Source organism: Lagenorhynchus albirostris, chromosome 6, assembly GCF_949774975.1.
Source record: "Lagenorhynchus albirostris chromosome 6, mLagAlb1.1, whole genome shotgun sequence".
NCBI classification, from domain to species: domain Eukaryota; kingdom Metazoa; phylum Chordata; class Mammalia; order Artiodactyla; family Delphinidae; genus Lagenorhynchus; species Lagenorhynchus albirostris.
Window position 1 is genome coordinate 62,808,039 of NC_083100.1, and position 27,042 is coordinate 62,835,080.

Consider the following 27,042-nt stretch of genomic DNA (forward strand, 5'->3'; position numbering starts at 1 on the left):
CGGCAGTCTAGCCTGCTTCAACCCCCTTTGACAGTGACAGAAGGTATTTTGCACAACCTCAACGAAAAATATCACTGACCCATCAAAACACAAGCAATATTTACTGCCCAAGACCTTTAATACCAAACTCACATCTCTCTAGAGTCCACTCAGTAGAAAACTGTCTTCATTCCAAATGGCAGTTAATCTGCTCCTGCTTTGTAAGGGGGGTCTTCTCTTCTGTTTTTTTTTTTTAACATCTTTATTGGGGTATAATTGCTTTACAATGGTGTGTTAGTTTCTGCTTTATAACAAAGTGAATCAGTTATACATATACATATGTTCCCACATGTCTTCCCTCTTGCGTCTCCCGGGTCTTCTCTTTTGGACTGATACTCTTCCAAGAGCAGGGCACATGTCTCCTCCATCAGAGTTAGATACAACAGAAAAGCACCAGTTGAAGAACTGAGTATGTGCGTGTGCATGTGTGTGTATTGGTGGGGCCACTTGAACCACAGAAACCTGAAGTTGGTAATTGTGCTCCAAATGCAGTGAGGTCCAGAGGAGAGAGAACTTGCTTTGGAGTCCTGGCTTCGAGTCTGGCTTGCTTGCTCCTTTATGCATTCATTCAATAAGCACTAGGAAATGCTTTCCATGGATTGGTGCCATGGTTAGTCCTGGATAGTCAAGGATGAATCAAACATTTGTTTTTCCTGCTTTAAAGTAATTCACACATCTGAGAGCTAGACACCTAAACAAATATCTTTGCTCCAGTGTAAGTGTGACATGTGCATTGAATATAAAGAGAGTGATTAAGGACAGAAGTAAGTGTGTGGGGAGAGAACGGTGGGCTTCCCCCAAGAGGTTACTTGAGAGCTAAGTCTTGAAGGATGACCATCCTTTATTTCTGCATAATGAAGAAGTAGGGAGAAAAAAAAAAAACACTTGAATAAAGACCCTGAGATATGAAAATGCATTTTGTGACTAAGCACGGTGTTTACTCACAGGCTGTTTGATCTTGGACAAATTATATAACTTCTCTGAGTCTGTGCTTCCTTATCCATAAAATGGGGTTAATAGTTCAGTAAGTAAAAGTACTTGATGCTAAGGTATCCTGCGAATACAGAGCCCTGTTTCCCTCAAATCATCAATATATTTAGACCATCCATAAAGGTAAATTGCCCCTTTAGTGTTTTTATCGGTTTTTTCCTTTGGTGGTATCAATTGTGACTCTTCCAGATGAATGTTAGATTGATTAAAGAAACAGAAATTGTGTCCAAGTACTGTTTTCCTGTATGATATCCGTTCCAGAGTAGGAGAAACTCACATTTAATTCCAGCTCCTCCGCTAGGGGTAGCTGTGTGCTCACTCGCTAAAAGCAATTCTGTAGCTGAAGAGTGAACCCTACAGCATGGCCGTGTGTGAGAGAGCTCCATCTGTGCCAAAACACAAGGAGACTTGAGGATATGGGGAGGGGGAAGGGTGAGCTGTGACAAAGTGAGAGAGTGGCATGGACATATATACGCTACCAAACGTAAAATAGATAGCTAGTAGGAAGCAGCCGCATAGCACAGGGAGATCAGCTCGGTGCTTTGTGACCACCTAGAGGGGTGGGATAGGGAGGGTGGGAGGGAGGGAGACGCAAGAGGGAAGAGATATGGGGACATATGTATATGTATAACTGATTCACTTTGTTATAAAGCAGAAACTAAGACACCATTGTAAAGCAATTATACTCCAATAAAGATGTAAAATTTTTAAAAAAAATGAGACAAAAAAAAAAAACCACAAGGAGATGGACTTCCCTTTGAACCAAAGCCATCCTTAGGGAAAGGAGAGAAATTGCAGCAGGAAGAGGCAAATTGAAAAGAGAAAAATTATTTTAGTCCAAATAGGAGAGAAACGTACCACACAGGAGAGAGAAAATATAGAGAGAAGAGTGAGGGAGAGAAGGGTGTGTGTGTGGGGCGTGTGTGTGTGTGTGTGTGTGTGTGTGAGAGAGAGAGAGAGAGAGAGAGATGTATGTAGATAGAGAGGCAGAGATAGAAACAAACACAAATCATCAGTTTGTGTTGAAATGTAATTTTATAGAAAAGCCTTCATGCCAATCAAAAGGTATTTTCTTATTTCTTATGAGTTTTTCTCATCTCAGACTGTCTCAAGTGCATACCAAAATAGCCTTGTTTCTGTAAGAAACTGCGTCCAGTCCAGTAATCCATACCCCTCTGTGGTGTTTCACAGTGTTATAACACTGTGGTTATAACAATTCTAGCAAGATGACTTAAAAACATAACATTGGGAAAACCACAAATCCTCTCCAGGCCTCTTTTTCATCACATTATATGAGCATAATAATGCCACCTATCTCACAAAATTACTGTGAGGATTAAATCTGATAATGCTTAGTATAAGGCCTGCTACATAGTGAGGTCCCAATAAATGGATCAATAAAAAAATTGAATACAGTTGTGCTGGGTGCTGTGCGAAGCACTTTACATGCATTGTCTCACGTTCCTGGCACCTCTATGCAGAAGGGAATTTGTCATCCGCATTTACTGATAAAGTTCAGAGAGGTGGACTTACTTGCCTCAGGTCCTATAGTCAGATCTGGCCGGGTCAGGATTTGCACTCTGGCTGTTAACTTGGCACAGAATTCACTTTAACTCTGTGTAAATTTGGACTGTTTGATCAACTGTGTTTGCAGTGATGGGCCACTGCGTGCTATGGCCCAGTCACTGGGGTACAGGAGACCTGGGGGGGTTCTCACTGGTCTTCCAGAGTTTTCTCATCTTTTTCTGTAGTTTTGCTCAGGCAATGATTCTGTATGTTCACTCATTTGAATCTTTCTTTTATCTGTATAAATATCCTCTCCTGGAACTTTAGGTGAATTGAAAATAGAAATTTGAGAGGTGATTTTTGTTTTCTTACTCCCATTTTCTATTGAGCTGATTTTCTCATAGCCCTGAAATGCAATTAGGGATTATCTGAATATCACGCAAACCCTCCCATTCACCACAATCATGCTTTGAATTCGTTGTGTGTTTAAGTTCTCCTTCATCATAGCTTTCTTTATTTTCCCCTTATATAGGTTTTGACACTCCGAGGAGATGTCAGATACGGAAAAACACTGATTACCAATGATGGGACGAATCTTGGAGTTGGTTTTCCGGTTGGCATAACTATTGATCCTGTTAATGGGTGAGAATTCATTCATAAGTAGTGTCTGTCTTCTATACAGCACCACCCTTGTTAATATTATGGTCTAATAAAATGGAAGATTTCAAACATAGGGCCTTTTCTGATTTTATATGCTGACATTTGAAAAATATAGATCTCAGTAAGAAAGAAATAACTCTAAGTTATATTTAATGTGTATTGTGTTCTGTTTTTCAAATTAATAACATTGAACTTAAAATTAATTCCAAACAAATAAGAATTTCAGGCATTTTAAAATAGAATTATAAGAATGAACAATAATGCATTTTGACTTTGAATGAATGTGGAAAGTTTTAAGGGGGTGGATAAACACTTGAAATAGACCTTGAAGGATGAGAAGGCTTCCAGCAGGTGCAGGATGGGTTGCAGCTGAGTAGTGGTACTTGAGGCCAAAGAGCAGTGAAGGCCCGGAGACATGGTGGCATTTAACATGATTGTGTAGAGGGCTGGAACCAGAGACTTCGAGTAGGGGGCAATTGACTAGATGGGAGATACAGCAGGTAAAGTCATTTGGGGACAAATCAGAGAGGGTCTTTATTTATTTTTTTAATATTTATTTATTTATTTGGCTGCGCCGGGTCTTAGTTGCAGCACATGGGATCTTCTTGCCTCGTGCGGGATCTTTAGTTGTGATATGAGGAATCTTTTAGTTGTGGCATGCGAACTCTTAGTTGTGGCATGTGGGATCTAGTTCCCTGACCAGGGGTCGAAGCCGGGCCCCCTGCATTGGGAGTGCGGAGTCTTAGCCACTGGACCACCAGGGAAGTCTAGGGAAGGACTTTAATGTCATGCTAAGGAGTTGCACTGTATTTTTTTTGAGAAATAAGGAGCCAGCAGGGAATTTGGAGGAAGGGAATGATAGAACCTAATCTGTATTTTAGAAAGATTGATCAGAACTGGAGTGGAAAGGGTCAGGGGAAGGAAGAAAATGTTCAGTCAGGGATGAGAGTTCTTAGCTAAGTTTCGGTAGCTTAAATTTTTAGTGAACTCAGAATTCACAAGAGTTTTGTGACTCTGTCCAGAAAACTTCTGGCAGCCTGGCATGGGAAAGGAGAAAGAAAAGAATGACAGGAACTCAGGGTTAGTAGTTAGCAAGGTAGGCACAATGGGAGATCATGAGAATAAATCAGAATATTGTTAAAATGGCTACAATGGTATGAGGTCCAGGCATAGAGGGCCTGAAGGATTGAGAGCTCAGACAAGTTTTAAGCGCAAAGAACAGGTTCAATGGAAGAAATAAAATAGGAGCAAGGAAGAGATGGAAGAGTTGGGTTGAAGCAGGGAATTTTAGAGTCTGAGAACTTAGAGGTAGAGAAGTTTAGAATTGAAGAGGAGGTTCATGGGATGGGTATCTTGGATTGGTGGTGAAAGAGGTATGCATATAAAGATGATGGGAATTAAGTGTTTCGAGGACTTATAGGGAAAGAGTGTGAGAGGGTTGTCTGTTGAGGCTATAGCAGGAGGTGAGATAGAAAGGAATGAAAACTTGGATTCGAGTCTAGAAGTTATGTCCTCACTGTAAATGGAAAGCAACCCTCGTATATTTTAATGAAGTTTCATGGATCACGGATTTGGTAATACTGTGTGCTGATTAGGGTTCATGTGTACACATTGCATTTTCCATCACGAAAATCAGAAAATAAAGTAGCTGGTCTTGTGGTAGATGATGTGGAAAAGAATTAAATAAGAGGGCTGAGAGGTGATCAGGGAGGTACTTGACCACATTTACATTAGCTTTGTCCTTCCTAGTGTGCTGGGCATACAGAGTCTTTGAAAAGGATCGACTCAACGTTGATACAGGCTCTTCTTAGTCCGTGAACTTCCTGTGTGGCCAAGCTAAAGGATTGCCCACCAATGGAAAATGGTATCCTGTATCAGATACCATTTTCAATGGCCTCTCCCCCAATAATAACTAAGAAGTATACAGACATTAGAGAACACTGATTAAGGACCCCTCCACATTGGATGTAACAAGATATTAACGTTTCAGACTTCCTGCCTTGAATGGTGTGCATCTTGAGGACAAGAAAGACATGTTTTTCATTTAAGTATGTAGTGAAAGCATCTGTTTCACTAATGCCTTTGTTTTTCCTGGTTGTAGGAAACTGTACTGGTCAGACCGAGGAACCGACAGTGGCATTCCCCCCAAGATTGCCAGCGCCAACATGGATGGTACATCTCGAAAAACTCTCTTTACTGGGAGCCTTGATAATGTGGCGTTTATCACCCTCGATATTGAGGAGCAGAAACTCTACTGGGCAGTCAGCAGCACGGGAGTGGTATGAGCACACTTTCTAGTCTGCTGTTCTTTGTTGCCGAGCTTGCACAGCTGACATTGATTGTTCTGAGTTGTCTGGCAGTGGTTCTCAAGAAATCTCACTTGGCCATTTGTACCAGTGTTTTATTGCCCTTTCTCTCAATAACTTCTTTCCCTGAAGTCCAGTTCTTTATAGTGTGTGCATGGTTCCTTACAGAATGTTTATTTTTTTCCCCTCATTCTTTCTTCTTCTTCAAGATAAAGCAATTCCATTTCTCATTTTGTGTTTGTCCTTTAAGAGCCCTTTCTTTCATGTTTCAGTGATTTCAGTGCTTTTCTTTGCAAGTTCTCAAAGGCTCTCCGATTGCAGAGACTAAGAAAAAAAAAATAGCAAGCTTCTGAGCTCAGTGTCCCCTCACAGCTACACATGACGCTCTAATGTCCTAACATGGTAGATGGATGTGTGAAAAGTCCCTTTCCTGGTAATTTTAAACTCGAAGGTGGAGTTCCTTACATTCTGCCATAAGAAGCAGGAACTATAAATTCCATTCATTGACAGAAATAACATTTGATCTTCACTACTGTGCTTATGCAGCTGAGCTGGGACTGGGCACATAGAAGGTGCTCAGTAATAATTATTGCTCAACTAAAATATTGTTTTGGATGTTGAGTGTGTGCTAGTCTCTTCCTTGCTTTAAAGAGCAGGAGTGATTTCAGAGCTGTCTTTGACATGGATGCTCTCCATAAAATTGTCCGGTAGGTTTGGTTTTCAGTTCATGACAGCTCGCTGAGTACTCATTTCACTCCTGGTATGTGTTTATAATGTTGAAAAAGAAGTAGGTGATGTGTGTGAAAGCACTTTGCAGAAGCTCGTGCCACATGGTGTGGCTTCTGCTTACAAACTAGTGTGTCCCAGACCAGACTCCCCAGGCCCCTCCCCTTCCTGTTTCCACATCTGCTCCGCTCTCTGGAATCTGTGAGCTGGTTGGTGGTATGACTCTGCATCCTTTCTCCTAGGCTAGAACCCACATGTTCCTCCTTCACTCTAATAACCACCTCCTTATTTAATCATCACAAAATCCTGGCAGCTTGTCCCCATGCCTCTTCTCTCAGGTCCAGCCTTTTTCTGCCACTTCCACCATTCTGGGCCACTTCTCTCTAGCCTTGACGAGAGCACGACCCTCACTAATGAACCTGTGTTAGTGATGGAGGCATGTGGTCTTCATAAAACCACAAGGAACCCTGGAACCCTGGCCCAGATAAGTAGCTCCAGATACTTCAGCCAAGCGTGGTCAGCTCATCTGGTCCTGGTCACTCCCTCAGCAGCTCCCCTCAGAGCTTATCTCCCCTGTTCTCTACCCTTCCAGAACCTCTGTCTGTTTCTAGGGCATAACCTGCTCTCATAACTGCTGGGTTCCCTTGTCCAGGAAGGCAGGAGCCACACCCCGTTTCTCTGTTACCAGCACTCAGCTCAGATCCTGGCGCAGAGGAGGCCCTTGAGACAAGTTTCTGGAATGAAATCAAACCAGCTATGTCTACATTTTGTTTTTCTTCCAGAGCAGAATGCTTGTCACTTCCCGTTAGGAACTTCATTCTTGAGTTCTTTTCTAGTTCATCAGAGTCATCTTGACTCAGGCTTGCTACTGTGCTGATATAACAGCGCTATCTTGCTGTCTTGCTGTGAGTGTGTCGAGCACGTTTCCTATCTCCGTTGCAGAAATAGTTGGTGAAGATGTTAAACGCAGGGCCAGTTAGACATTAAATGTGTATTTTCCTTGACCAGAAGATCACATGCAGGGATTAGTCCCCTATTCGTCACCATGCCATCTGAGAAAGTTGATTGGCTTATTTGGATTTCAGCTTCATCGTCAGTGAAATGGGCACAATGACGTTTGTCTCACCTACGTAGATGTGACTATCAAATATAGTCAGAAATACAGTCAGAAATCCCTGGAAAGGAGAGAGTGCTATATACATGTGAAACATTATTAAGAGAATATCGGTTTTAAACATTTTCCTCATTGCACCATGAAACAGTCAATAATGAAAATTTTGATCTTTCAGATTGAAAGAGGAAACGTGGATGGTACAAATCGAATGATCTTGGTAAACCATCTTTCCTACCCCTGGGGACTTGCTGTCTACGGCCCCTTCCTTTATTATACCGATGAAGAATATGAGGTCATTGAAAGGGTTGACAAGGCTACTGGGGCCAACAAAATAGTCTTGAGAGATAATGTCCCAAATCTCAGGGGCCTTCAAATTTATCAAAGACGTGGTGAGTACTTGTCACTGAAACATACATACTCATGGGTGTATATATATTTATTCATGGGTGTCTGCACACTGACATGCCCACACAACAAACCCACATACGCACAAAACGGTGTGCATACACATGCATGCAAACTGAAATTACCCCAAGATATTTAAAAAATTATAACCATGTCTTAAGCATGGCTAAGTGTCAAAGACTAAGCTGGCATCTGAAAGGCCAGATTGACTGCAGAGTAAACTTACTCCCATTCTTTCCACGGCACTTTAAACTCCTTACTTTGCTTTTATTTTATCGTACTCCCTGACATATTACGTATGTGTTTATCATCTGGGTTCTTCATTGGAAGGTAACCTCCATAAGGACAGGTATTTTGTCTGTCTTGTTTCTTACTCTCTCCCCAGTAACTAGAATAGCTGCTGGAGCATTGGAGGTGCTCAGTAAGTATTTGTTGAATATCTGCTGGGAAAGTGATTAACACAATAGAATTTTTTTAATCTTAAAAGGAATACTCTTAGATGTTGCCTTTTTCAATAGATTTTTTTCCCAGAGATAATCTAACTTCTGACTTGCCCCTTTATATTAACATTATGTTCTGGAGATTTTTTTTTTATAATTTTGAAATATTTTATAGCTAGCCAAAGATTTGTTTGCTGTCCTATAACCTAGGTTTGTTACTTGGTATTATTTGATTGCATGTTCAAAAAACCCTTAAATATTCTTATTTAATATACTTTAAATCAAATGCTCATCACAGTGTTGATCATGTAATTAAAACGGATATAATTTAAAATGCCAGTACATAGGTCAAGAGGGCAAAAAAAAAAAAAATTAGAATTTGTTGACTGACCTCCCTAATTCCTCTAATTCTTGAATGATTTGTGGAAGAAAAACAATTGGTGCTCCATTCTCTATTATTATATAATATATAAGCTATATAACATATAGTTGTGGTCCTGTTTTAAACCTCTGTACATGTTGGTTCTATAAGCAGTAGGCTCTCCAATATTGTTTTTAGTTTAACTCAGATTCCATATTTTGTTACTTACTTTTATAATGACTTATGTGGTGACTCAGTTGAAAAATTTGACATGGAGTGGCAAGTAGGTGGGGTGAAAAGTTACAGACTAATTTTGATTTCATTTAGGCTCCGAATCCTCAAATGGCTGTAGCAACAACGTGAATGCCTGTCAGCAAATTTGCCTGCCTGTACCAGGAAGACTGTTCTCATGTGCCTGTGCCACCGGATTTAAACTCAGTCCTGATAACCGGACCTGCTCCCCATATCACTCTTTCATTGTTGTTTCCACGCTGTGGGCAATCAGGGGCTTTAGCTTGGAATTGTCAGATCATTCAGAAGCCATGGTGCCAGTGGCAGGCCAAGGTATGCCAACTCCAGTATAAGTCACATCTGACTCCATCTGGTGCCATGTTGAAGTCCTTGGTACCATAAAGCATTTCTCCACGTCTGGATTCGGCACATAAGGAAGCTTGTTTCTCCTGCTTGATAACCATATTCACATGTCCCCATGACTCATCTCTGTTTTCTTATCTCTAAAAAGTCATGGATCTAAGTTACCATCTTGTAAATAAAGTCACTAAGTTTTTCAACCAACTTTTCATTTTGAAAAATAGCAAATGCAGAAAAGTTGAAAAAAAGGTATAGAGAACATCCTCATACCCGCTAGATTCAACCATTCTTAACATTTCACCACATTTGAGCCTTCAATCTCTCTGTGTGTTTATGTGTGTATACATACATGTACATATATTTTGAATGAACCTTTCGAAGATATATTGCAGATATCATTACACTTCACCCCTGTCTACTTAGCATGCAGCTTGAAGGGCATTATCATCTAATTCATATTTTTTCCTGTTGGCCTCATAATATTTTTATAGCTGTGGATTTGTTCCAGCCAAGATCTAATCAAGATTCACGCATCGTATTTGGAATGTCTGTTTTGTGTCTTTTGACCTGTAGTAGTTACCCCAGTATTTTGTTATGACAGTGATTTTTTTGAAGAGACAAACCTATTGTCTTTTTAGCATCTCACATTGAGGATGTCTGATTACTTCCTCATAGTGTCGTTTAACTTGTCATTCAATTTATACCCTGATTTCCCATGAAATGAAAGTTAGGTCTAATTGCTTGATTAGATTGGGGTTGAACACACTTGAGAAGAATCCTTCACAGATGAAGCTGTGTCCCTGATACAGAACCTCATTAAAAAGGACATAATGTCAGCTTGTCCCCCTCTTAGTAATGCTTAAGCTTGATCACTTGGTTAAGGTGGTCACCGTGAAGTCTCTGCTTATTTTCCCCCTTTGTAATTTGTATGAAATCTTTGGGGTCACACTTTGGTACCCATGAATATGTTTTTCCCTAAGCACCTTTTTTATTCATTGGTTTGAGCCATTGATGATCCTTGTCTGAAATGATTATTTAATTGGGCATTGCAAAATGGTGATTTTTCTTGTTCTATCATTCCTTCTACATTCATTCTTTTAAAAAAATAATTAATTAATTACTTTGCTGCTGTGCGCGGGCTTTCTCCAGTTGCGGCGAGCAGGGGCTACTCTTTGTTGCGGTGTGTGGGCTTCTCATCGCGGTGGCTTCTCTTGTTCCGGAGCACGGGCTCTAGGCGCTCAGGCTTCAGTAATTGTGGCATGCGGGCTCAGTAGTCGTGGCATGTGGGCTCAGTAGTTGTGGCTCACGGGCTCTAGAGCACAGGCTCAGTAGTCGTGGCACACAGGCTTAGTTGCTCTGTGGCTTGTGGGATCTTCCCGGACCAGGGATTGAACCCGTGTCTCCAGCATTGGCAGGCGGATTCTTATCCACTGCACCACCAGGGAAGTCCCTACGTTCATTCTTCTATAAAGGAGAGCTCTCCTTTTTACTGTCACATGCACTAAAGTTTTTATTTTTTTAATTCAGTGTAGAATCATTTAGCATAATTATTCTTTTGATGCTCCAGGCAATCCATTTTGGCCGGGGAGAGCCTCTCAATGTGGCTGCCTGTATTTTTTCGACATGATCCCATTAGTGTTTGAGTGCTTCCTTGTTTCTTGGTCTAATGAATATGTTCCAGGCTCACCTTGTACCTTCCCTTCCCAAACCTATAATTAGCCATTTCTCCCAGGAGCCAGTGCTCTTTACTGTGGGAAGTGGTTTTTAGAAACTAAGATCTGGGGGTAAATGTGCTCATTGCAACTGGGAAATAAATAGTTTTATTTCATAATGGGGGCATGGTTGGAGCAGAGGGGGTTGGGAATGAGAGTTTGAGAGGAAGGGCAGACATTTTTAAAATTTCTAGTTCAAGCTAGAGTATTGTTTAATGATCTTTTCTTAAATATTCTAGGACGAAATGCACTGCACGTGGATGTGGACGTATCTTCTGGCTTTATTTATTGGTGTGATTTTAGCAACTCTGTGCCATCTAATAATGCAATCCGTAGAATCAGACCAGATGGGTCTAGCTTTACAAACATCATTACAGATGGGATAGGAGAAAATGGAGTCCGGGGTATTGCAGTGGATTGGGTAGCAGGTGGGTAAGCTATATAGTGATTTTATTGAAAAGGCTTTTCATGTTTGCATTTCTTATTTATTTATCATCTTATTTATGCTATAAAGTTTAACATAAGTGTGACAGATCTGTTTTTCTGAATGTTTATTGAGATTACTTAAAATAGATTGAATTGTGTTTTTAGAATAAACGTAACAGACTTGTGTCTGTTAATGATAAGGTGTTTCAGTTGACAGATTCATTAGAGATTATCTCATTTGCTTCTATTATTAACAGGATCAAACTGTAGGCAAAATGGATAGAAATATATAATTATGTAGGTTTATTTCACACTTAGATGAGCATCTAATTTCTAAATTAGAAATGTCTAAATTTTCAAAGAGAAAGGGATATCAAAATATAATGTAAACCATGAAATATGACATTTACTTTAAAGGTTAGCAATTTTACTTGCCGAATTCTTTTTTTTTTTTTTTTTTTTTTTTTTTTTGCGTTATGTGGGCCTCTCACTGTCGTGGCCTCTCTCGTTGCGGAGCACAGGCTCCGGACATGCTGGCTCAGCGGCCATGGCTTATGGGCCTAGCCGCTCTGCGGCATGTGGGATCTTCCTGGACCAGGGCACGAACCCGTGTCCCCTGCATCGGCAGGTGGACTCTCAACCACTGTGCCACCAGGGAAGCCCTCGCCGAATTCTTAATTGCTTCCTCATGTTAATGTATGAAAACCATTTTGATTATTAGGTACTTTTGTAGTTAAATTGAAATGCCTGACCCAATATTACATTAACTTAGCTATACTGATTCATGTACTTAATTTTGGATTACCACTGAATTTTAATGATACACTGACAAACAAATGTATTGTACTTCTAGAATATAATCCCGTTATATCAAAATAGGTATCACTGTGTGTTATCAAGCTTGGCAAATAGATATTACTTAGAAATATTAAAATATATTATGAAAATCTAGATACTATAATAGTTAATTGCCAATAGTAAACATGGTAATATGGTTAGGTAAAGCTTTAATTTGGTTCTTAAATTCCATTCTTGATTACAAATTTACTACATTATTTCTGAGGATATAGATAAAACACAGCTATGCCCATTCATTTATGTATTGTCTATGATCGCTTTCATGTTACTGTGGCAGAGTAGAGTATACTGTATACTCTGCAAAGCCTAAAATATTTACTGTTTGGCCCCTTCCAGAAAAAGCTTGCCAACCCTTAGTAGCAGTACAACAGACTTCTGACTACATGGAATCAATGCGGGCTCCCTCTCTATTCCTTAAACTATCTTCCTGCCATGCTTTTTATTCTAGTATTTACATTGTTCTTTAATGCCCAAAGGCGAATGGCCTTTTGTTTTGGTGACTTTAGAAGGTCCTTGGGATGAAAACCTCTACACTACTTAGAAAGGCAAGAAAAGATCTCGCGTTAAAGCCAAACAGAGCATTTGATGACATAGGTAACAACCTGAGATATTGCTGGCTCTCACTCTTTGCTCCTTTCATCATGTTGGAGTAGAAGGTATGTCATGATAATGAGTCTTTGAAGATTCAGGTAGAAGAGGAAGGACATTCTGGAAAATACACCTTTCAGTAGAAAGTGGGTTATGATGTTTGCTATGAATTCGGATCTGCTTTAGAAGCTGAAGAGAGTTACATTCTCTTTAAATGTGAAGAAACAATCTATTTAGTTCCTAAGAGTAAATATTTATTTTTCTAAGTCTAAACTGAGATATTAATCTATCATCCTGGAAAAGACAACATATACTGACCCAAACCTCAATCTTACAAACGGTATCTTCTTCTTCCTTCTTGTTTTTCCATTCATCAGCATGCTCTTTCATTTTTCTGCAGGAAATCTTTATTTCACCAATGCTTTTAGGTCTGAAACACTGATTGAAGTTCTAAGGATCAATACCACCCATCGCCGTGTTCTCCTTAAAACCACAGTGGATATGCCCAGGGATATTGTTGTAGACCCCAAGAACAGATACCTCTTCTGGTCTGACTATGGACAAAACCCAAAGATTGAACGTTCTTTTCTTGACTGTACCAATCGAACTGTGCTTGTATCAAACATCGTTGCCACGCCACGGGGCTTGGCATTGGACCTTAGCAATGGCTACGTTTATTGGGTTGATGATGCTTTAGATTTAATTGCAAGGGTCAGCATTGACGGAGGGGAATCTGAAGTAATTCGTTTTGGCAGTCGTTACCCAGCTCCTTATGCCATCACTATATTAGGAAATTCCATCATATGGGTAGACAGGAATTTAAAAAAAATCTTCCAAGCCAGCAAGGAGCCATATAAAGCAGATCCACCAACAGTTATAAGGGACAATATCGACTGGCTAAGAGATGTGACCATCTTTGACCAGAATGCTCAGCCCCGGTCACCAGCAGAGGTCGACAACAACCCTTGCTTGGAAGATAATGGAGGATGCACCCATTTCTGCTTTGCTCTGCCTAAATTGCACACCCCAAAATGTGGCTGTGCCTTTGGGACCCTGCAAGGTGATGGCAAGAGCTGTGCCATTTCATCAGAAAATTTCCTCATCTTTGCCTTGGATGATTCCTTGAGGAGCTTACACTTTGACCCTGAGGACTATAGTCAACCTTTCACAGCAATAAGCGTGGAAAGAATTGCCGTGGCCCTAGACTATGACAGCATAGATAACAGAATCTACTTCACCCAAATTTTACAATCTGGAAAAGGCCAGATTTCCTATGTCAACCTGAATTCAAGGAGCAGTTCTCCCACCGTTGTTGTTTCGGGTAAGTGCACGCTAAGTGTAGCTTATCTTGGAAGGAGACACGATGGGGTCAACACACATGGATAACCCAGGGGTTCTAAAATGCATATTGAGACTCTAACTTCTTTTTGTGTTTTTGTTGGTGTATGTCCAGGCATAGGGAATCCTGAGGGCATTGCCTTTGACTGGATCAATAGAAGAATTTATTACAGTGACTACACCAACCAGACAATTAAGTCCATTGCCACGGATGGGTCTAAGCACACTGTGATAGCCCGAGTTACAAAGCCAAGAGCAATTGTGTTAGATCCTTGCCAAGGGTATGCCATGGTCTGCTTATTTCTGGAGGGAGTGGGGTCTGAAATTATTTTATGCTCATAGAGAGTCAGTGTTTTGTGGGCTTGTAGCACTGTAGCTACAGATTCAAGGGTGAAAGAGCATGAGTGACTCTACCTGGGAAGGAACTCCCGTTGATGCTAGGAAAATTGGCAGCATACTAGCAAATTAATGCTCTGACTCAGTAAATCCACATTGGGCAAGTTGTATGGATGGGAATGGAGTAGGGTTTCATTTTGCCATATTGGTGTCAATTTACAGTTAAAGAATGCTGCCATCTTTCTTAAGTAAAAAGAGTGAGGTTCTTTGTGATGAATTATGACTCCTTTTGGATCACTAGGTACATGTATTGGACCGACTGGAGTACTAATGCCCAAATTGAGAGAGCCACACTGGGAGGAAACTTCCGGGAATCCATCGTGAACAGTGACCTGGTCTGGCCCAACGGGCTCACTCTGGACTATGAAGAAGGCTTTCTCTACTGGGCAGATGCTAATCTGTATGTGTCTTTGGTTATTCCTGCGGGTGTTGATGAGAAGATTTCTTCCTCCCTCTTCAGAAAAAGAGGGATATGCATAATGTGATGAAATATTGGTGAATACACCTGTGAAAATTGATGTATATCATGAGATTGAATAATTGTGAACTGAAGGCATCTAAAGATGCATTACTAGACAAGTTAATTTCAACTATAATTACAAATGTAGTCATTCAATTTATAATTTACGGGCCCCATGTAAGTACCATAAAATATGAATGGCTTTTCAATGCACACTGATAGTAAGTTTTCTCTGGGCTTTAGCATTCAGTATCTTGTAAAAACATTTTCCTTCAGTCTTTGTCTTTTCGTTGTCTTCTCAAAAAGTTCTTTCTTCTGTGCCAGCTTCTTCTCAATTTCATAGTGTTTTGCTTATAAACTTCCGTCAGCTCTAATTTTATATGTAACTCTCCAAGTACTCCTGAAATTACTCACATTCCAATCATCCGAATGATTGAAGAGATGAGATGATTTTGTTTATTATGGCTGGTGTCTACATGGTGGGAATCTTAACTTTTCTTGCTTATTTTCTTATGATTTTGGTCTTGTGCCACTGAGCACCTAACAACTTCATCTTTATTTTCTCGCTTGAAAACAAAGCAGTGATGTTTTGTGTCTAAATTTGGATCATTCTAGGTAAATATCTCAAAGTAAATGACAAATGGAAAAAATCATTAAGGGAGTGGGAAGGGAAAAGTAATTCACATTTTTTTAAAAAATATTTATTTATTTGGCTGCATTGGGTCTTAGTTGCAGCATGCGGGAATCTTTAGTTGCAGCATGTGGGATCTAGTTCTCTGACCAGGGATTGAACCCGGGTCCCCCGCATTAGGAGTGCGGAGCCTTAGCCACTGGACCACCAGGGAAGTCCCATGTAATTCACATTTTATTGAGTGACTACTTTGTACTAAACACCAAGTACCATGCAATTACATGTATTATTTCATAATGCTCTCCCGTTTTCAAATGTTAGTCTGGTTCCCTTTGTAGGATTACTTGTGGGTTATATTAATATGTGGAAATCAATGATTTATATAGGCCATTGTTTGATAAGCAGATGAAGTTCTCCCGTTACCAGAAGAAACATTTCTTGCTGCCATATGCTGCACTTGAAAGTTGGGGGCTTGTGTAAAGCCATGGTTGGGCTCAGGCATTGGGTACCAGTTGAGAAACTTATTCTTTCTGGATTCCAGCTTTTTTTTTTTTTTTCCCCATCTTCGTTTTAGGCAGAAGATTGAGCGCATCACTCTACAGGGCCTGGAGCGGGAGGTCATTGTCAGCAGAGCCAATAATCCTTTTGGTTTGGCTGTCTATGGCCAGTATGTTTACTGGACTGACTGGTTCAATAAAAAAATTTACCGAGCAAACAAATATGATGGGTCAAGTCAGACTGCAATGACCACGACTCTTCCCTTCCTGCCTAAGGGTATTCGTGCTGTTGTGAAGGACCAACAGCAGTGTCACAATCCTTGCGATCAGTTTAATGGGGGCTGCAGCCATATTTGTGCACCAGGTAAGGCACTGGCCATGAAGATAGACTCATGGAGAGTAATAATAATGATGACCACTAGTAAGGAAGGCTGAGGGAATATTCAGCTCTAATAGGAGAAAAAATTCTCTTTGTTTTCAGAGTAACTTTTAAAATAGATTTCAGGGTTTGTATGTTGAGAAGAAGACTTTGAAAGGTTTCTTTTGTATTCCATATGGAGCCTTCTTACAAAGACGTTTTTAATTCAAGCTTGATGGAGGTAGAAAGAAACGTGCAGGTTAGGCTGCTGCATCTCATGTCTTGAATAGAAATTTCATCAATGAGCTAACGTTCCTTATAAAAGGATTTAATTCTTTCACTTAGGAGGTACAGTTTATAGTGGATATTTTAGAGTGTGGTGTGTGCTTCAGAAGTGTGTTTTATAGAGAACAACAAATTCATAGGAAGACGTGCCTTTTGAGACTGTTGCTTTGCAGATTTTGCTGAGAAGGTAGAATCATTGCTAACGTTTCAGTGAAGAGAAGAGATAGTGGTTTAAAGATTAAGGTGAAGTAGCCACATTTATTAGAAATTGGTGGTGGTTCTTATTGATGGAAAAATGACTCAGAGTAGAGTTTCCATGGCTTGTCTTATAGCGTGTTTAATATAGAAGCTGTGGCCAATGCTCTTCTGGAGGAGAAAATATGAATGTTTGCTACACAAATCTTTAGCTTTTCCTGGGCCTACCTTTCTTCAGGTCCAAATGGCCCTGAGTGCCAGTGTCCACACGAGGGCCACTGGTACCTGGCCAACAACAATAAGTACTGCATCCGGGATAATGGTACAAGGTGCCATAGTTCCAAGTTCACCTGCCTCAATGGGAACTGCATCCCAGAGCAGTGGAAATGTAACGACATCGATGACTGTGGTGACAGCAGTGACGAGCTGGAAACTCTCTGTGGTGAGTTGGACTCTTGGAACTTTTGTTAAGAACTCACTATGTGCCAAGTGTTTGGTCCTTTTAGAAGTGAAAAACATTTACTCTGAGAATCTAGACTGCACTTTGCTTAAATCGCACATAAGCTGATATATGTGCTGTGAAGTAGTGTATGATGCTTTATTAGGAAGCACCTCTATAGTGGTTAAGAGCAAAGGTGCTGGATGCCATTTACAGTCTGTAGAGCCCTGGGAAAGTTTCTTAACCTCTCTGAGCCTCAATCACATTAAAGCATTGTGTCTGAAAACTTAACGTGATTAAGTTTAATGTGATTGAGATAAACTTATACATTGAGATGGTAGAGAAATGGAGTGACTTTGCCATTTGCTTAAAATAGTTCATTTGCTAAAAGAAGCATACAAAATATTTGCTTAATCTAACTAATTTAAAGTGTTATCTCACTTTGCATGCAGTGCGTTTTGCCTTGGAAGGTAAACCCAAAGTGTCTTATTTTATTTGCTTGTATCTTTTTTAGAAAATGGGATGATGCTTTAATCCAGAAGCTTCTTCAATGTTTTTTTTCCCCTCCTCTTAGCGTATCACACCTGCCCTTTGACGAGCTTCACCTGTGCCAACGGGCGATGTGTCCAGTATCGTTATCGTTGTGATCACTACAATGACTGTGGTGACAACAGTGATGAGGCAGGGTGCCTGTTCAGGGCTTGTAACGAAACCACGGAATTTACTTGCAGTAATGGAAAGTGCATCCCGCTTCACTTAGTCTGCGATGGAATGGACCACTGCCATGATCACAATGCCTCAGATGAGAAAAATTGCTGTAAGTTCATCTTCAGTACTTGTGCTTTGGAGTCTTGAAGTCTTAGAGCTTGGGAGATGAAGTTTTTATATAAAGACAATGCATTTTCTGAGAAAAAAACCCCATCGTATTCATCTAAAACATACATTTCATTTTAATACAGTCTACTAAGCGATTTTTTAAAACTATTCTACCTAGTGTTTGAATTATTCACCTAAATTTATGGATCTGTACAACCATTGACTATTTAACGTTCAGTATTTTCTCCTTGGTTTATAGATCTGACAGTTTTAAAGCTTTACCAGTGGTTACTGACAAAAATGATTGATTAATGTGCTGTGTTTAATGTTTGTTGTGCAAAAAGGTATGTAGTACAGTATTGACTGAAATGATTTGTCTCTTTAGTTTTTCTGATAAATTGCTTTTTAGTGAATTGGTTTTCCAAAATTTCTGGGATTTGCACTTTAGAATCTTGGGAAAACAAAAGGGCGGAGCGTGAGCACAAATGTATTTTTAGTTTGGGTATATCTACATGTTCCATTGCTTTTGTGGGCACTTAAACACAATATTTATTCGGGTGTGCCTTTTTTTTTTTTTTTTTTAATCAACAAGTGGCCAATCTGTTTCATCTATCTCCCCAAACTTTCTTTTTCTTTTTTTTGGCGGTACTTCGGCCTCTAATTGCTGTGGCCTCTCCCGTTGTGGAGCATAGGCTCCGGATGCGCAGGCTCAGCGGCCATGGCCCATGGGCCCAGCCGCTCCGCGGCATGTGGGATCCTCCTGGACCGGGAGCACGAACCCGTGTCCCCTGCATCGGCAGGCGGACTCTCAACCACTGCGCCACCAGGGAAGCCCCCAAACTTTATTTTGAGTATTTTAATGCAACTCCCAGACATACATATCACTGATAAAGACCTTCTGAAAAACAACTACTATGCCAGTATTATGCCCAACAAAATCAACAATACTTATTTAAAAGCCTCTAGTACTCAGTCCATATTCAAATTTTATCACTTGTCCCCCAAATGTCAACAGTTGCTCTGTTCAAATTATGATTCAGGCAAGGTCTACACATTGATTTAGGCTGGAATTGAGGCCTAGTGATTTGATTACATTAGACTCAATTCTTTGGGCAAGAACACTTCATAGGTGGAGCTATTTCTTGTCGTATCACATAATGAAGCACATAATGCTTGATTGTTCCGCTTTAAGTGAGGATGAAATTAATTAGTGAATTTAGAAGTCAGCCTGAATCTTCCCTTAGGAAGTTCCCATCAACCTTTCACCCAGTGGTTTTAGCATCCATGGATGGTTGTTCCATAAATTCATTACTTAAAGGGTTACAAAATAGGCATTTTAAAATTTTATTGTTCCTTGCACATTTATTAGCTGACGTTCCATAAAGAAGAAATTTCCCTTATTAACTATTTTGTTATCCTGAAATAAAATTCTGCAGAGTAAATGTCTGATTCTTTCCCTTTGTCAATTTTGAGAGTAATGAGTTGGTGACCAATGAGCACTAAGTTTTTGCTTTGTTTTGTTTTTACTATTGTGTTAAACTCATGGATTTTTACATTTTTGAGTTTTAATGCAGTGAAGTAAGTTACTGGTTTTGGTGCTTAATTGTTCTATCTTCGGCCTGGTAAAGTTGGGTTCTCTGTTATTTTGACTTGACCCCATTCAGTCTTCCATAGCTCAGACTTGTACATTTCCTGTCTCAGACCTGGAATTGGCCTCATTCCTTTTGTGGTATTTAAAAATTACCACAGTGTTGCATTACCCATTCCTATTTGGCTTTTATTGCTTCTAGGCCTTTTTATTGGACAGAGCTAGGAAATACAATTCTTAAGGGGAAAAAAAATGATATTGGTATTTTCCATTTTAATTTGGGATAACAGGTTTTTTACCTTTTGGATTTTATAATCATGCCTGTTTTACTTAAAAATCTTGGTTTGTAATAAGTGACATTAACATAGTCACTTATTTGCTTTATTTTATAATAATTTCAACATGCCTATAATAATTTCAAAGTAACCACACAAATATAATTAAAGATTTTAGGTCCTTCTTGTTCTTAGATTATTTCCCACTAGGAATATGCAGTCATTTGTTACTGTTTCCAAATTTTAGGAATTGCTTTTCTTTATCTATTTCATTATGTTTATTTATACAAAATAATGTGCATGGTTTCATAGTCAAAATTATATGACAAGGTGCATTCACTGAAGTCCTTCTTCCTTGTCCTCTCCACCCTGCTCCCTCCATACTATTCTCAATCTGTTCATAGGGGTTACAATTTTCATTAGTTTTATCTTTTCATCGTTGTTTATAGTGTAAGCATTTCTTTCTTGCTAGACACACACACTGCCATCATTTTTCTTACACAAAAGATAGCCTAGTGTTCTTTTTTTTTTTTTTTTTTTTTTTTTTTTGCGGTACGCGGGCCTCTCACTGTTATGGCCTCTCCCGCTGTGGAGCACGGGCTCCGGATGTGCAGGCTCAGCAGCCATGGCTCACGGGCCCAGCCGCTCCGCGGCATGTGGGATCTTCCCGGACCAGGGCATGAACCCGTGTCCCCTGCATTGGCAGGCGGACTCTCAACCACTGCGCCACCAGGGAAGCCCTCTGCTTTCTTACTGTTGATATATCCTGGAGATCATACCATCATTCCTTATCAATATACAGAGATCTTCTTCATTCCTTTTTACAGCTACATATTACTCCATTGTGTGGATATGCCATCATTTATTTAACCAAGAGTGGGGATTCATGCTGATGCTATTAAATAATGAAAACAGACAATTAAAACTATAAAGCAGCCTCCCCTCACCTCCATGGCCTCCGGTATCAGCTGGAAATATCTCTTTTTACTGTAGAATGTATGGCATCCCATAAGTGTCATGGATCATGCCTCTGTGATAGCTTTGAACATCCTTCCCTTCTGGTGGTTTGATTCTGCAATAGATCTGTTAGCGTGGACGTGTATGATGTGTATGTGGTGGGTAAGTTCCAAATGTTTATCTGGTTGTCTTTTTCAAGCTGATCGCACGTGCCAGCCTGGATACGTAAAATGTATGAATTCAACTGTTTGTATTCCTCATCTTTTCTTGTGTGATGGAGACAACGACTGTGGAGATATGAGTGATGAAAACCCCATTTTCTGTGGTAAGATAAAACTGCGTTTCCTTCTGTGGTTCCAGGGATGCATGTCTTGAGCTAATGCAAAGATACATCGCCTGGGTGTTTGGGCTAATTTCAATTTGTCATCTCAAATTGACCTTGTAAGTAGATTCAGTAGGCAGTTACTTTAGGATGTAATTGTAGGGGCATAAGAAGCCCCTTCTCTCTGTTCCCTGGCTGGATGCCTGACTCCAAATATTTCTTCCAGAGACCAGCTCTAATGCCTATCTTTCTACAATTAAAGACCTTTTGTCTTCAGGAACTCCAGGCAGAATTTGCACATTGAGCCCTTGTATTTGCTCTCAATACATTTGTAGTAGCCATTAGTAACTGAAAGGATTTTTCTCTCTTTTTCATATGTTTGACTTTCAGAAACCTTAATTTCATATTTAGCCATTTGGTTTAATCAAATAATTTCCTGTATCTATTAAACTAAAAGGCCTTTCTTAAGCACGATGATTTTGAGACTATTGGTGTAAATAGATGCATCCTTTAAGAACTTAGTGATTGTCACCAGGCCAGGTTACAGTCCAAGAGCAGGAGTCAGTTGTAAAAACAGCAGCAAGAGGTAGCAGAAAATCTAGAAAACACATTAGACCAGAACCACCTCAGGTTATGCGAGAAAAGAATCAATGTTCACGTGTAGGCAGAGTCATTTACTCAAATGAATTATAAGGATGATTAAGAGCAGAACTTTGATAACTCTCTAGAATCATGGTCTAAGATGGCTAAAAGATTGTGTGTAGGGTGAACTCAGATTTGGTTATATTGTTGTTTTTGCTTTTCAGTAGCATTTATTTTATTTTATGTTATGGTAGAAAACGTAGAACCAAGTTTTCTTTTATCTATAATTTGTGATTTCATGTGTCAAAAAATAGTCTTTTGGTATTTCTAACAAATGCAATTCATTTTTGAACTTCTGGAATTTGGAAAAAAATTCTGGAAAACTGGAGCGGTATTGCTCTCCCATACTCTTCCCTCCCAATGGAAAACTTATACAAAAACTCATTTCCCAGGCCTCAGCCTTCCTTTCTTGGCAACTCGTATCCAGATCAGAGATACAGGCAGGTTATTAGGAACAAGCTTGTGTGTTGCTCATGGGTTTTATCTTCTTTGCCTCCTGCAGTCTCTAAGTCGTGTAAGAGCGATGAGTTCCACTGCACATCTGGATCCTGTATTCCTAGCTTTTGGTTTTGTGATCACGAAAGAGATTGTTCTGACGGCTCTGATGAACCTGACACTTGTGGTAAGAGAGTAAGCAAGCATGGAAAGCATTGTAATGCGGCTGGAGACCCTCTTCCGACTACTTCAAATATAGACTATGATTCTGGCTGCGGGATGTTTGCACTCCTTGCTGAAACCACTCAGCAGACATTCATTAAAAACCTGCTCATGCAGGGCACTGGGTGGGTTGCTGATCAGGACAAGGAGGCTGCTGATCGATGCAGATGAAAAGAGATTATGTTGGTGATGCACCTGGTACCTGCCTGGCTTGTAGAACTCAATTAATTGTAATTGACTCTGAATTGGAATTTCTGAACTTGGCTGAGTTCTGACCCATAAGACTGTGGGAGGATCCAAGAGTGATTGAAATCATCATATATTGGTGGAGGGGGCATATGAGGGGCACATATTTCTTTCTGTTCTGTGTACCAGCTGAGGAGGTAGGGTCCATGGCCATCTGAGCTTCCTGAGATGTTCCAAGGACCTTCTAGTCATATTCTTAGAGGCAGTTGTGTGTTGCTTGTGTTTGAAGGCTGCTATTTACCTTTGCAAGTCCTAATCTATATCCACGCACAATTTTTTTTACATAATTAAAAAAATATAAAGGTAAAATCTAATACATTGCTGTTTTGTCTGTCAATATTGCTGTATAGGGGTCAGCAAACTATGGCCATGGGCCAGCTGCTTGTCTTTATAAATAAAGTTTCATTAGAATGCAGCCTATGGCTGCTTTTTGGCTACAATGGCAGTGTCAAGTAGGCGCGACAGAGAACATATGGCCTGTGAGCCTAAAATATATACTGTCTGGTTAAGAGAGAGTTTGCTGACCCCTGTTACAAAGTCTTCATACTCCTGTTTAATGGCTGTGTGATATTCCATTGAGTGGTTATATGATCATTGAGTTAACTGCCTCTATCTTAAGCATTTAGATTGCTTTATTTTTTTCCTGTATTATAAATATCACTGCAGTAAGTACCATCATATATAAAGCTTTTTTTTGGAGTGGTATTTTCTTTTTATAAATTTATTTATTTATTTTTGGCTGCGTTGGGTCTTCGTTGCTGCGTGCAGGCTTTCTCTAGTTGCGGTGCATGGGCCTCTCACAGTGGTGGCTTCTCTTGTTGCAGAGCACGGGCTCTAGGGCGCACGGGCTTCAGTAGTTGTGGCACACAGGCTCAGTAGTTGTGGAGCACGGGCTTAGTTGCTCCACGACAATGTGGGATCTTCCCGGACCAGGGTTCGAACCTGTGTCCCCTGCATTGGCAGGCAGATTCCCAACCACTGCGCCACCAGGGAAGTCCCTGGAGGGGTATTTTCTTAAGACCATTAGCCTAGTTTTGCAGCTGAATTCAGACTATTTTCTATTCCTATCTTCCCTCAGGTTCAAATTCTGTGGCTAATAGAAAGTGGTATTAGAAGCTCTTTGCCAATTTCTTTTTCCCCAACACTAAGAGTTTTGAGAAAACAAAGGGCACATAGAGTTTTGAGGATCTGTAAAGGAAATAATTAATAACTGTTAGGTGGGTAGAATAGTCTTAGAGATTGGTTTAAATATATGAACTATTGGTTCAAATATATGAAGAATAAATATAGTTTCCAGACTTCTCCATGGGAACCAAAGTCATAGTAATAGCAATTAGTACCAACTGTCTGACATATTTCAATAGAAGTAAACACACAATCTAATATGAATGCATTCTCATAATATGCAGAGATTTTTTTTTCTAGTTTTATTGAGATATAATTGACATACAGCACTGTGTATGTTTAAGGTATAGAGCATGATTTACACACATCATGAAATGATTACCACAATAAGTTTGGTGAACATCCAATACACAGATATTATTTTAAAGAGATAATAAGATGTATATAAAAGAGTAAAATCCCCATTCCTTCACCCTCCTACAGTCCCCTCCCTCCCTAGACATAATCACTATTAAGTGTGAATTCTTCTTATCTTTATCTATATATCCTGACATGTAGTTTTTAAAACACAAATAGGATCTTACTACCTATATTTTTTCTGCAATTTCCCCCCCCCCCCACTTTTTTTTTTTAGCCTAACAGTAGCTTGTCACTTAGAAAGTGCAGCTCTATCTCATTCCTTTGCACTGCTGAATATTGCTGTAAAGTATGGGTGTTCCATGTGTTTTTATCCCTTTCCCAGCTGATGGATATTTAGGTTGTTTCCATTTTTTCACTATAAGACATAATGCTAGCATGAACATCCTGCATATGTGGGAAGATTCTTATAGGCTAGATCTCTAGGAGTAGCATTCCTGTGTCAAAGGGGATATGTTTCTTTCAAAGACTGTATTGATATGTACTCTTTTCTTACCAGCTTATGAAAGGTCATGTTTCTCCTTACTGTTATTATTGTGCTGTATTTTTAGTGGTTAAAATTAAATTTTCTTTAACCCTAGGCTGATTTTGAGGGGTCTCTGGGTTTATTGGCATATGACAACTTGATTCGTTGACATGTGGGATATGATTAAAGGACTCTAATTGGTGTTCTAGAAAGCCCATGCTGTAGTAGGCTTCTCTCAAGATTCCTGGACTGCAAACCACTCTTCTCACCAAGAGTGCTTTTTATATTTTTTCAGAGTTTTCTGAGCCAACGTGCTTCAGTGATGAATTCAGGTGTGACAATAACAGGTGCATCCAAGTAGAGTGGGTCTGTGATGGTGATAATGACTGTGGGGACATGAGTGATGAGGATGAAAGACACCACTGTGGTAAGTGCAAACAATCAATTCCTCTGCATTGTCACATTCTAGGGAAACTCAGTAGATTTATTTTTCTGTCTTTGGAGTATATGGTTGTCAGAGAGGTTCCTCTTTGTTGAATGCACACAGATAGAATGTTACCTTTATTTTTACGCCCAAGAATGTTTGATATCATTCACTTAAATGCTTTAAAATGATGAAAAATGATTTTAATGTTTACTTTTTTTCTGTTGCATTTAGGTAATGGAAATAATGTCCTACATTTCTAGAGCAGATAAAGAGAACTCAGTTGGCCACTCTTAATAGCAGTTTTAATAGCGTTGCAATTAACTGTGCCTCCAGTTTTATCCATTACCCTAGAGCTGTTAGGGGGTGGGGGGGTCATTCCTTTCAAGTGAATTATGGAACAAACTATGGAACACCATCTCCCATTACCAACAGAGCATAGAACTCTTAGCTAAGGTGTCTTGGAAGAGTGTCTTTCCATGGTAGAATAATAAAAACAATGACTCCGTGATGTCTGCATTTGATTGTTACCTCATATGTCCATGACTTTGGTGGTGGTCCATGGTTCTACATATATTCTATGAAATGGGTGGTTGACATGGATGTAGCATATACTTTTCTCCCATATCTCCTCACCAAGACTCCCTTCCTCTTGTCTCCTCTTTACCCTCAGTGAGATTGGATAAAATACCTGTATTTTATTCTGCAGGCTTTCATGATTACATGTTAGCATCTTAGCTCTTTCCTAACAGTGTCTTGGTTTCTGACAACTCTTATTGACACACACAGCTCCTATATACCTAGGAAAGAAGCCCTAGCTTTTTGGAAAATTCTATGACTTTGAGCTCTCTAGTCAACCATTGCGAGTTTCAGTTTTCTCATCTGTAGAACTGGCATAAAAATGCCTATCTCACATTGTGTTTGAGTGATTATACTTTGTAAACTAAAAAATGTTACCAAATGTAAGGGATTTTTGGTATCCAATTAATAAAATGTGAGTAGTTTGTCTGTTTGTTTGTTTGTTTGTTTTGTGTGTGTTTTTTTTTTTTTTGCGGTACATGGGCCTCTCACTGTTGTGGCCTCTCCCGTTGCGGAGCACAGGCTCCGGACGCGCAGGCTCAGAGGCGATGGCTCACGGGCCCAGCCGCTCCGCGGCATGTGGGATCTTCCCAGACTGGGGCACGAACCCGTGTCCCCTGCATCGGCAGGCGGACTCTCAACCACTGCACCACCAGGGAAGCCCTACCTTTACTTTTCACTTCTGAAAAAAAATCAAAGATCCAAAGCAATTAAAATGAAAATTTGGGAGCGTAGTTTGTCTACCTATTTTCCCTTCATTTCCTTTCATCCCTCAGACTATTATGTAATGTCAAGCAAGATAAATAATGCTTCAGAATGAATTTGACTTCTAGAATGAGCTCTCATGTGATTTCTGATTCTCATGTGCTTTGGTTTCAGAGAGTCACAGCTGCTCAAGTTCTGAGTTCCTCTGTGTAAGTAGCGTGTCTCCATCCAGGAGGTGCATCCCTCAATCTTGGGTTTGTGATGGCGATGCGGATTGCTCTGATGCCTATGATGAGCACCAGAACTGCACCAGGAGATCCTGCTCTGAAACAGAGTTCACCTGTAGTAATGGACTGTGTATCCCCGACTGGTTCAGGTGAATTGGGGATTAAACAATCTACCAACAAACCTAAACTTCCATGAGGCAGGACTGGGGCCTGGAGCCCATGGTACTTTTAGTGGTCTATGAAAATGTTTGGATTTCTTTTAAAATCAAAAGAAA

The 27,042-nt window shown here is 39.9% G+C and overlaps 1 protein-coding gene and 1 non-coding gene across 2 annotated transcripts in view; one reads left to right on the forward strand and one right to left on the reverse strand.

Annotated features, from left to right (window-relative positions):
• The window catches only part of LRP2 (LDL receptor related protein 2), a 174,523-nt gene that overhangs the window by 92,096 nt on the left and 55,385 nt on the right, over positions 1-27,042 (forward strand). The window contains exons 34-48 of the mRNA XM_060151182.1: positions 3,068-3,177; positions 5,297-5,474; positions 7,517-7,730; positions 8,875-9,111; positions 11,090-11,278; positions 13,123-14,043; positions 14,176-14,341; positions 14,698-14,856; positions 16,122-16,408; positions 17,121-17,324; positions 17,896-18,138; positions 21,157-21,282; positions 22,424-22,543; positions 25,128-25,259; positions 26,715-26,916. Coding sequence (XP_060007165.1) covers positions 3,068-3,177; positions 5,297-5,474; positions 7,517-7,730; positions 8,875-9,111; positions 11,090-11,278; positions 13,123-14,043; positions 14,176-14,341; positions 14,698-14,856; positions 16,122-16,408; positions 17,121-17,324; positions 17,896-18,138; positions 21,157-21,282; positions 22,424-22,543; positions 25,128-25,259; positions 26,715-26,916 — 3,488 coding nt within the window. The remainder of the gene's footprint in view (positions 1-3,067; positions 3,178-5,296; positions 5,475-7,516; positions 7,731-8,874; positions 9,112-11,089; positions 11,279-13,122; positions 14,044-14,175; positions 14,342-14,697; positions 14,857-16,121; positions 16,409-17,120; positions 17,325-17,895; positions 18,139-21,156; positions 21,283-22,423; positions 22,544-25,127; positions 25,260-26,714; positions 26,917-27,042) is intronic.
• TRNAR-CCU (transfer RNA arginine (anticodon CCU)) lies at positions 15,689-15,761 on the reverse strand. Its single transcript has one exon. It is a non-coding gene; the product is annotated as a tRNA-Arg (tRNA).